The sequence below is a fragment of the Teleopsis dalmanni genome, chromosome 2 (genome assembly GCF_002237135.1).
Source record: "Teleopsis dalmanni isolate 2A chromosome 2, ASM223713v2, whole genome shotgun sequence".
NCBI classification, from domain to species: domain Eukaryota; kingdom Metazoa; phylum Arthropoda; class Insecta; order Diptera; family Diopsidae; genus Teleopsis; species Teleopsis dalmanni.
Window position 1 is genome coordinate 100,167,898 of NC_051847.1, and position 12,340 is coordinate 100,180,237.

Consider the following 12,340-nt stretch of genomic DNA (forward strand, 5'->3'; position numbering starts at 1 on the left):
TTCGGAAATTCTCATTTAAAATTCGCGCGCTGTATATTTTCCGATATTTTAAGTTTATGTAGTTTGGCAGCACTGTCCTTAATTACTATGCCAAAAATGAGCGCGATCTGTCAGACAGTTCGTTTACGGCAGCTGTTGAAACCAGTTCACCTCAGTAGGGCGTTGCGAAAAAAACAATGGAAAAAAATATTGAACAAAGAGTTTGCATCAAATTTTGTGTTTCGAACGAAATTTCGTGTGCAGAATCGTTGCGAATGCTACAAAAGGCTTATGGGGAATCAGTTTTATCGAAAACTCAAGTTTATGAGTGGTACAAAGCCTTCCAGGACGGTCGTACGACCGTCGAAGACATTTCGCAACGCACTACTGAGGTGAACTGGTTTCAACAGCTGCCGTAAACGAACTGTCTGACAGATCGAGCTCATTTTTGGCATAGTAATTAAGGACAGTGCTGCCAAACTACATAAACTTAAAATATCGAAAAATATACAGCGCGCGAATTTTAAATGAGAATTTCCGAAAACTTTTCAGTCTTAATGTATATTATTTCGACCTAACATTTATTTATTTTATGTTTATATGAAAAAAAATTGTGTTTCAATCGTCTGCAAGGTATTGATGCATGACTTTTGATCTACATATTTTATATAAATATAGTATATTTTTGTCAATAAGTTTAGACTATATTTAGTTAAAAATCTTTATATATATATATATAATGTTAAAACAATTGAAACTTAAAATCTTTTCCCTTTTCAAATTTAGCAAAGTATCCAACCAGTCAAAACTTATAATATTACGGAAACTATGGTATGTGGAGAAAAGATTTCGAATCCTGCCATCAATTCACCTTTATCACCAAACTCCGAAAGTTGCTTACATTCAAAGAATGAAGTTGATCTTCAATACATAAATAAGCATATTCCAATAGAAGATAATAACACAACAGCGAAAAAAAATACTTCTTCTGGTTGCGATAATATAAATAACAGTGATACACATGAATCTACTTCGGTATCTAGAAAAACCAGTACATCAGAATATACATCATTGTCGTCAGATTGCACTCCTGATAACACAATTACCACATCACCTTCGGTACCATATCCTGAACATAAAATAAGTTTTGATATAACTAATGACAGCGATTTAATTCTTAATGAAGTACCAGATAATGGAGGCTGTTCATCCCAAACAGAAAATATTTTTACAGATAAATGTACCAACGACGATCAAAAATTAGCAGAAACTGATTTAAAATTGCACGACGAAGATAATAAAAATTTTACTTCACCAAATACACGAAAAATATCTCGTTTTCTTGTTCACAACGTACAATCTAATAGTGCTGTAGAGTTAAATCCGGGTGTCAATATTATGGAAATCAGTGATAATATCGAAAAGAATGCAGATGATGTATTAGATATACGTGATAGTGGATTAAATGAAAAAAAAGAAAACACGTCTAATAAGATAACAGCATCGTCATCAGTTGCTTCATTAACAACGCCATTAGCTTCTACATTTAATGCAGGTTTAAGTACCAATACACTTGAGCAATTAAAAATTGAACTTGAAAACATCACACACGCACATTCAACGAACGCTATTTCTTTAAATAATAATATCAGCGATCACCAAAAACATGTTTTGTCGGTAAATAACATTGATAGAAACGAAGAAACTGAAGAATTAGAACAACTAGAACAGATAATTACTATCCAACCAGAAGAAAATCCCTGTGAATGTACGATAATAAAAAACGAAGATGAGATGCATAGTTCACAAGAGATGGAACTAGCAAACAATCAGAGTTCAGATCTAGCTGAGGAGGTATGTTAAATTCCTATATACAATGATTAATAATAATAAATTTGTATTACGACCAATATTTATTTAGTTTTTATATTTTTTTAATCGTTTTTAGGTCGTTTATTTAACACATAACTTTATGAAAATGTTTTTTTAAATAAAATAAAAAAATACACTTTTGAAACAGCGTTAAATATTTAGTTATATTTAATTTTTATTAAAAAATTAAAATATTATGTTCATATTGGTGTCGACCTCAATGTTTATGTTTGAAATTATTTTAATTACAGATATTTCGGTCTACTTCGTAGACCATCTTCAGTGCATAAACAAAGAATAAACAAAAAAAAGAAATTACAAATTTAAATACATGTAAATAAACATATAAACATATATCCAAACATTGTTGTTTAACATTTTTAACATTTAAATTTATTTAGTCAAATGCAAAAACATACAATGGAGGATAAATTATAATTTTAAATTTATTAATTATATATTAAATTTTTCTATGGTTGATTAGAGACCTGTAAATTTGTGCAAGACCCTCAGTGTCTTTTTTGTAATTTAATATCTGTTTGTCCGGAACTTCAATGATGTGTAACATTTCCAGCATCAGTCTACGTCTATAATTTGGCTCTTTGTTGATGATATGTACTTCTTCAAAATTTGGAGTATGTTTCATCATAAAGCAATGGGTTGCTAATGCTGTCTTTTGGTCATTAGAAGTTGATCTGCTCTTTAAATTTGGCTGACCATACAACGCTGTTTCGAGTATTGCCAAGTACTCATTATCAGTGGTCTTAGGAAACAATCGAATTTTAATTAGTTTATAGTCCGTATATAACTTGTTTGGACTGCAAGTGCCAGGCTTAGAACTCGTGCCTGTCAAATTAGAAGCAATGACTAATCGTGTTCATCCACAAGTAGCCAAGGCTGCACAAACTTTCAGTGCTCTCGTTCCAGGTTTTTTGTTATTTTTTTATTTAATTAGTGACATTAGACAAAGCACAAAGCGGCTTTTATTATTGAATCTTGTTCTATTTCCAGTGGCCTCCCAATATTTGTCTACTCAGATTTTCATTTAATCTTCTAATACCTTTTCTTTTCTTTTGTTTTTACAATTTTTGTCGAATCTTTATGTGCTATTTGCAAGATTTGCTTCATAATTATTTTATCCAAAGTCAATTCGACAATTTAGTTTTTTAAATTGTGTTGAACGCTTTTCTCTAAAGAATCCTTATACTTTTACTTCATATGCAAAATTATTTTTTATTATATTCACAAATTGCTTGAGCTTTCTTCTTTCGATTTTTACACTACCTTTTAAAAGAAGTTTTTTCTTCATTTTGATTTAATAAGACGCATACAATTCAAATTACATTAACTTTTAATAAAATTTGTGAACTGACCTATTGTTCAGAAGAAAAAAAAAACAAAGTAATACGTACTAATTTTAAGTTTGTTTTAATCAATCTTATTTTTTGATTACTTAAATAAATATCTTCAACCATATTATATTGTTATTTATATTTCGAATAGAATAAAAGCAATACATCAAATGCTGTAAGTAATTCATCAACAGATGACCATAATCCTCGCAAGGTGTCCAGATTTAGTGTGAGCCGTGTTCAAGAACTTAAAACAAATGCAACGTCTACAACTGTTTCAAAAGATGACACTGGTTCAAATGCTGATATATTAGTTCAAACGCAAAGCATTCAGCAAATATCGGATGAAGAAAGTACAGAAAATTTTTTATTTTTTTATTTAATTATTTCTTTTAAGCAATTCAATCATTAGAATTAAATCAACAAACTCAAAATATACAACCTACTTCTTTGGCTGCGCAAAGTCAAAATATTGTTGCAAATGAGGAAGATAAAATTTCGTTAACCCAACCAACTTCAGTATTTCCATACCAACAACAATCTCAAGACAACCTACATCAGAAGACAATACAAAGTATTACTTCTCAACCACATTCTCCTGTTATCACTCAACAAAATCAAATGCACAAAATATCAAATTATAATATATCACAACCGCAAATTTCACATCAAATTGTATCATTGCATCAACCGCAGCACATAATTCAAACAATTCCAGTATCGCAACAATTACAAAATAACCAAGTTGTCCATTTACCATTATTAGCACATAGCTTGCCATCTCAGACTCTACCCATATTACAGAACCAGATAATACAACATGTGCAGAATAGTCAACTTTCGCAACAATCAATCAACCAGACGCCATACACATCGAATGAATGTAATTATTAAAAGTTTTATTCAAATCTTTCATCTATTTAATGTTTTAATTACAATAGCAGTAACTACTGATGAACCTGTGTCATTGGCAGCAACTCATCCTCAATTACTTCCGACAGTTATTCAATCTGTAAGTATTATTTATTTTAAACGCGCTTATTAAATAACGAAAATTTAAAATGTTTGGGAGTATCTATTCTCAATATTGATTACTTTATTAAGCTGTTTAAGTAGCACGGCCAACTCGTTGCCCGGTTGCAGTTAATTTAAAATTTGTACCAAGGCGCTTTTGCTACGAATACAATTAGATCTGCCTTATTTCTTGTTCCTCTATTTTATTGACTGGAATATTGATTTTCATCTTTACCACATGACCACATGTCAGTGAAGTCGCTTGATGTAGACTTATTGAATAATATCAATGACACGATTCATTTGCATTGGCTGCAATAGTGACAAAATTAAAATTCAGTAATTTATGAACCAGCAAAACCATAAGGCATGTTCAGGTGATCGTGCCAAGCAAATATACCAGCTTAGCGCTAGCGCTCAACTTTTTTGGTATACATTTGGCATCGTTGCAATTGTGTATTGAGTATTGAAGAAAATAGTTGCTTTATTGCTTAGAAAAAAAACTACTTATATTTTCTGTAAAATATGAACTGTAAAACTGTAATAGATAGTTTATAGTTTAAAGTTTGAAAGATAGAACGAACGAAAGGCAGTTTGAAACATTTTTGGCATTCTGGTACAAGTTTTTAAGAAATAATTTTATAATTTAAATTCCTGGTTGAAGCTGTTCTATGTTATTGCTTTTATGGGAAAATCAAAAACAGCTGTTAATCGCTATTGCTTCTAACATAAATATTTCATATGAATACAAATGTGATGGAAAACCGTAAGATGGCTTCATTAAAAATATTTATATATAAATAACAATTTACTGAAAATTTAACTCCTGTCATGAAAGAAATTGTAACAGCAGGTTTTTTTTTGTGGTCCTACAAACTTTGTAAGGCACAAGATTAAACTTTGGAAGTTGTAAGCAACTTTATCTAAAGTTCTCGGAAGTGGTGAGCTCATTGATATATCAAGAATTAACAGTGCAAATGTGACAAAAATTTTTTGATGGAGATAATTTTAATGTTTTAAAAAAATCAAATTAATATATGAGTTTAACGACTAACTGAATAGTTGCAACTTTAACATCTTCATACTATAACTGTTTTTTCTAAAATTGAATTTAGAGATATTGTATTACAAAATCTGAAGTACTCATATGAGTATTTCAGATATTTGTGTTATTCAAAAATGCAAAATAACATGTTCCAAACATATGTAATGAATATATTGTCTTTAGAAAAATTTCATAAAAAATATTTCAAAATTTTGCAAATAAATATTCGTATAGTTATATATTTATTACCAAATATTCAATTCTTACTGCTAATTACATCTTTTGTCTATCCAAAACCAAGTAAGATATTGCCAATAAACAACGTTTATAATTTTTGGTATGTCTATATGTTACCAATATTTAACCCTTACACCTATTAAACCTATTATCAAGTCTTACATTTTTATAAGCATGACTTAAAGTTATAACATAAAACTAAACAATTAAACTGAACAATTAAATATTGCACAATATTACACAATATAATTAGTTCAAACATTTGTATTTCATTTTTAAACACTTTTCTTTCGATACTAAAAAACTGTATTTCAATAAATATATCAGTACAAATATATTAGTCAGCATTTACGTATACGCAACATTTCTAGTTATATTATATTAAAGAACAAAAATATCAATAAGAATGAAGTCGACTTTGTAACGAAAACATTTTCAACAATATATTCTTGTATATATTTAGATACATCGTTCTACGTATCATATTGTGAGAACACGGTTTCATCATCTTCGACTTTAGATGGCGCATTTTGCATCTTTAATTTCAGTATTATACTTAAGTTTGTAGCAATCATATAAAGTTTTAACGAAAATAAAACATACAAATAAATGGAAAGATGATTTAACCTTTTTGGTGATTCGATTGGTTCGAGAGCATTTAAGAAATGAAAATCTGAAGGCCCATTTTTCGAACACTTCCATGATCAAATAAACCGTATCTCTCGAATAGTGTGATTTATTTAACTTCTTAGGCTGAAATCGATAGCTGACCACCATACATGAAAATTAAAAATTTCACGTATGCTTTCTAGTCCATCAGCGTCAAATCCTGTAAACCGGATGGCCAGACTACGCTTCCGTTTCTAAAAATGTGTTGTCATTCATTAGGTAACTGACTTAAAAACTTGGGACTTTCCGTGCATCAAAATGAAAAATTATGCTTATTAACCACACACTTTAGAATTTAAAATTAACTTTCTAATTTTATAAAGTAAAGCTCGCATCATTACTTTTAGGGTTACAGTGTATTCAAGTTCAAATGGTAAAACGCAGTAAATATAAATCAGTAATTGTCAAGCAAAAAGAAAATCACGCTAAGGTTTGCGTAAACCATTTTCTTTTTTACAGTTAATCCTATATATAGTTATGTATATATGTAGTTATTAACATATACAGTTATGTAGCCAGAGATGGACTTTCAGCATAAGTCGTATGAATTCATGAATTAATTGTTGCATTTATAAAAATAATTTTTTACTTTTTTTTTTCTTAGATTATATCAGAATATACATATATTTAATTATATAATTTTATTGAAGGATATAAAACATAATTTGGACTCTTTGGTAAGCCAATTATGCCATTTGCGATTGGGTACGAATCAACACCAGCGTTTGCTTCTCTTACGTCAACGACAATTAATTGAAGAAGATGAACTGCGTCTAAAACATTACGTTGAATATGAGAAGTTTCAAAAAGCTTTACGACAAAGTAAGATAAATGTATTTTTATAAAGTATTGTCTATAAGTATTTATATAACTAACTTTTCACTTTGTCTTATTTAAACAAAGGTAGTGACGTGTCATTAGCTTCGCAACAATCAGTGGTGTTTATTCAACCAACAGGTTCGCAATACAGTATATTAGAATATTTTGCAACAGAATATTTACATTCTTATTTTAACCAATATAGGAAGTACTCAACAAATTTTTACTCAAAATTTGGACAAGCAAAGTGCACCTATTGGATCACTGCAACCGTCTTTTGTAAATTGTTTCAATCAAGCACATCAACCCACTCACACGCAATTACAAGGCTTCCAATTGCCAACTAATATTGCACTTGTAAACAACAGAATTTTACTGGAACAATTAACTCAGCAGCAGCTACAAAATTGTAGTCAACCAGTTATACTTACCTCCAATACTAATAAAATTGAAGGTATGGACAATATGTTAGTTTTATAAACACATTTTTAATATATTTATAATATAGATTTGCAGCAGTTGTCAACCGTTCCTCTTAACCAAATTTCAACATCAAATTTAGTGAACTTAAACCAACAAAATTCCTCTGATATACAAATTGAAAGCACGAAAAGTCAAACAGATTCCTTACTTTCCGCTGACGTAGAGAATGCTACAACAGGGCAAAAAGATTAATAAATAATAAAATGGCTGTTATCAAACATAAATTAAAAATATAATATTAATATATTTCAGATATTGATGCTTGAACTACTCCTTTCAGTACAAAAGTTTCAAGAAATACATATGTAGCTTTGCATCCTTTATGGTTTCTATTTATTTATTTGTTTTATAGAAAATGGTTATAAAAAGTTAAATAATGGTAATATAAAAAACAACTAATTGAATTATTATAGCAATAAAGTTAATAACGAATTCACAACCAATTCATTATTTCTTTTTACGTGTTTTTTATTATTACCATTGACAAACTAAATATAGAAGTAGTATGTAGAACAAAAATTTAATGGAAACTTTGCAATTCTTAACTAAAGTCTCGCGCGCCTCTCTTGTTAATATATAAATCATTAATTAAATTAACGTTTTAATGTTAACGTTTTAACGCAAATGAATTTAGTGTCTTAAGTGTAAATGATAGGAATATACAACCTATATTTTGCAAGAGCAACACATAGTTAAAACTGGTATTTGTAAAATGCTTTGTTTACATTGTTTTCTGTAAATTTTCTGATGAATGCGAATGCTGTTCCAATTTATAAATTTTCAATATTTTCATGTCATGTCATAACTACTTATTCTTAACAATATTTCAATAAGATAAGGAAATTCAAAAAAAATTTATTTAGCATGTATTCTAATAACTTTACTATAATATTATGAGAAAATACTTCTATACCTGGAAGCAAGCCGACAGGTAACAAAACAAAAATAATGACGTGCATGCATCTTAAACATTCTTACTTAAATAATTAAATTTTGTGGAAACTAAACTAAACTGAACTATAGTTTATATGATAATAGCCTTAGAAAGAAATGTGATCAAGACTTTTTTATAACAATATCAGTTTTAAGTACATGTGCTGCGTTTACCATATTAGGTTGCAATACATATACTGTATTCTGCAGATGAGTCTTTGGTTGGAAAAAAATGAAGAAATTGCATAACAACCAGGGATTATGTTCGTTATTAACCGATAATTATACATTTAAAAAAAGTTAAATCGTTTATTAAGAAAATTTTAGTCAAAAAACCCCAACATGGTCAAAACAGATATATCCATTATTTTAGTTTCGATGTATAGATAATGAAAATAATTAAATTTATTATTCCATATATATATTATTAATTGTTATTTATTTTTATAAATTTCCTGTAAATTTTAATGATTTTTTATAATAAAACATATACTTCAAAACTTTTTCTAAATTTTTTTATTTTTTTCTTTGTACATATTTCAGTGATACATTGGTTATCTATATATATTTTTTGTCGTGAAGACATTTTTATCTGTTATACACCAATTTCCTTAATAAAACAAAGTTCACGACTAATTAAGGTTTTTAATATTAATTTTTTATATATTTTTGTTAAGGCGTCTGTGCTTTATATCATAGAATTGTTGAATAGAACATTATTATGCAACATTTCTTAAACTTTCAAAATTTGGATATAAAGTTTTATATACAATTTTTAACATAGTATTGAAACTAATGCAATTATTCATGTTTCAAACGAAAATATATCCAATTATCTATAAATCAAAGCTAAAAATTTTGGATATAACAATTTAATTTAGAATATAATGGGTTAACGCTATTCCAGAAATATGGTTTAATTAACACAAAGTATCTCGGTTAATATTAAAAATTGAATTAATAAATAGGTACTTGAAATATACTAAATCCATGCATTAAATTATCCACTTATATGTGCATACAACGAATGTCAACATAAACATATTTTCTCAAACTACTTTATGTATATATTGTAACAGTTCGTTCACTCTATCGCAATTACGGCATAAATGTAAAGCAATTAAAAACTATTTCACATAAAAAGTCCTCAAAAAATGTTCAGTTGCATGCGTGCAGCTATCAATAATAACTACTAAAAGATATGACAGCAAATCATATTAAAATTCGAATTTCGATATATTCATAATATTTAAACAATTAATCGAAATATGAACAATATTTAAAGAAATTAAAAAATAATAAATAATTATATGCTGTAAAAAAATGTCATGTACAAAAACTGACATTTAATTTGAAGACATTCAAATTAAATTGTCGCGGTGTAACGACTGACAGCTGTTTTTGATTTCCCCACGAAAACAGTAGGTTGGAGTGGCACCTTGTGCATCAAGAAAGCTTGTTTTGATACCACAAGAATAGCGTTGGTTCATACATAGACTAGATCAGTATACAACCAACCCCAAAAAAACCTTCAACGCCCCCATTAGATCATGGTAAACTAACCTGACAATTTTATGAATTTGACTTAGTCCACAATATTGCATAGTCAGATCGGTAAAAGGGTCCCCAAGATTTTTGATTTTTTCCAAGCTAAAGATGGACATTGCCACATAGGGTAGATCCATTCTCATAATATGCCTTTATATTATGCAGTGACCCGTCAGCACTGATACTGTAGTGCTAAGCAGGTTCCGCCTGAGTTTAAGTAGCTGGCTAGTGCGTTTTTTGTCCAAATCACACCAAGTCAACTTAGAAATCTGACATCAGGATTCATCAGCTATTTTCTTTAAATGCCAGTTTAGCTATTGCAAGTGGAACGCCAATATCTGAGAAGCATTTGTCGGAGATGTTTCTGTATCCAGAAACCCAAATGAGTTGAACCGTAACGAGCGTAGCTAGGTCATTGAGGGAAGCACCGCAGCTATAATTGATGAGTTGAGTTATAATTGATGTAACTGTAGTGAATACTAGTGATTTGTAGGCAAAGAGAGGCTGTCTAAGGAGATTAAAATATTTTCATTGGGGATCTGATTGCCAAGGACGCATTAAACGTCTTCTTTGCTTTCGTCATCGTACGTCTACTTTTCCAACTATCATCTTAAACTGATTCTCATTTAAACAAACAATTTTATATGTTTATGGGGGCCAACCATTCAAAATCTAATAGAACATCCCCGTTATGATGTACTATTAGTGGAAAGAGATATATCTTAGAAAGACTAGTGTGACCTCGCAGTCGTATTTTGATATTTGTTGATTAAATAGTTTTTTTTAAAACTGTATTTTTTGTTCAATATAAATGTCCTCTAAACTTTAACAAAATACTACTGTCGACATTAGGCAATTAATAATTAAATTGAATTTTGAAGGTAAAACCGTTAGAGAAAAAAATTGCCAATTTAGTTGGAATAAGTAAATCTACTGTACAAGACATTAACAAGAAGTTTCGTGATGAATTTGGGTTAGCCAATAAGAGCAGAGCAGTTCAAAATGATCGGCAAAATATTAAATGATCGAGAAGAGCGTTCGATATTGAAAGAAATAAAGAAAAATCCTTTCAAAACCGCTAAAGATCTTAAATTTTCATTAAAAACCCGCTCTCGGAAAGATGTATGATTAAATACTTTTCGCAATACTTTACATAAATTCGATTATCACGAAGGAAACAACCGTTTATAAGTATTAAAAATAAAAGAATAAACGTCAAGGAGTATTTACTAAAAACAGAAAGCTTTTGGAATCATCGATAATTTTCATTTTTTTTAAGGTTTTGTTCACTGACGAAAGTAAATTTAATTTGCAAGGATCCGATAGTAAGATGATAGTAAGATGTATGACGTAAATCAAATGCAGAATTTAATCATCACAATACAAAGGCCACTATAGAACATGGAGGACGCTCTGTTATGGTTCGGGGTTGTGATCAAGTGCAGGAATAGGCAATTTGCATTTTATAGGTAGTCAAATGGATAAATTTGGCTACCTTCACATTCTGAAACAGAATATAAAGCAAAGTGCAAAGAAATTGGGTGTCACGGAAAATCTTGCTTTTTATAAGCACAACGATTCTAAGCATATGTCAGGCAAAGCGTTGGTTGATCTATAACTGCCACAACACCTGCAAAGAGCCAAGACCTTAATACAATTAAGCATCTTTGGGAGGAATTAGCTAAGAGTGTTGCAAAAAAATTTAAGGCAAATGTACTGCTAAAGGAAACTATACACGAAGCATGGTATTCAATAGACCCAGAAGTGTGCCAAAATCTAGTAAAATCAGTTCCAAATCGTCTGCAGACCGTTCTAAATAACAAACGTTAATCAAAAAAATATTGATTGCCACATTTCTGTATTTTTAGGATTCCTGCTTTGTCCGATTATGCATTGAGCGCAAAAAATTTATTGGTTGTTTTTTGTTTAAATTTACAGGTATAAAAAATACATTTTTTAATATTTATATAGATAAGTATGAATGAAAAAAAAATTTTATTTTTAACATATTTTTTTAAAGTTTGGAGCACATTTAAATTAAATAAATTTTTGTCCGATTATTCGATGGAGCCACTGTATATATTGAATTTTTATAAGCAAATTTCGTTTAGATTACATGTTGACGCATAAACGTGCAAATCTGATTAAATAAATTATCCCATAATAGAGATAATAATTTTTAGCTCCTAATACATCAAAAATGTTACTGCTTGTCTGCATGCACTGCAGGGCCTTTTCCTCATTTTATTGCCGGTCTTGATGCATGAACATTAAATTAAAATAAAAACAAGTGTTTTATTTGTATAGTTGCATACGAAACAGAAATTCACACATTCGTTATGCTATTATTAAAATAAAAAATTCTTAATTTCTATTGCCTTACTCTCAT

At 29.3% G+C, this 12,340-nt stretch overlaps 1 protein-coding gene across 2 annotated transcripts; it reads left to right on the forward strand.

Annotated features, from left to right (window-relative positions):
• The first annotated feature begins 769 nt into the window (after window positions 1-769).
• Window positions 770-7,793, forward strand: LOC119678049 (bromodomain-containing protein DDB_G0280777-like). Of its 2 annotated transcripts, none has more exons than XM_038089688.1 (8): window positions 770-1,833; window positions 3,355-3,556; window positions 3,616-4,086; window positions 4,145-4,215; window positions 6,819-6,990; window positions 7,072-7,125; window positions 7,193-7,441; window positions 7,496-7,793. In XM_038089688.1, the coding sequence occupies exons 1-8, from the start codon at window positions 808-810 to the stop codon at window positions 7,660-7,662; spliced, it is 2,412 nt and encodes an 803-aa protein (XP_037945616.1). In that variant the 5' UTR covers window positions 770-807; the 3' UTR covers window positions 7,663-7,793. The 2 variants fall into 2 exon arrangements, with proteins under 2 accessions (XP_037945616.1, XP_037945617.1); XM_038089689.1 differs by having other exon boundaries at window positions 4,148-4,215.
• The last annotated feature ends 4,547 nt before the right edge of the window (window positions 7,794-12,340 follow it).

Coding starts and splice junctions, on each gene's coding strand:
- LOC119678049 (XM_038089688.1), top strand. CDS start 808: ATGGTATGTGGAGAAAAGATTTCGAATCCTGCCATCAATTCACCTTTA. Junction 4,216..6,818: donor TTCCGACAGTTATTCAATCT/GTAAGTATTATT, acceptor ATTTTATTGAAG/GATATAAAACATAATTTGGA. Junction 7,126..7,192: donor GGTGTTTATTCAACCAACAG/GTTCGCAATACA, acceptor TAACCAATATAG/GAAGTACTCAACAAATTTTT.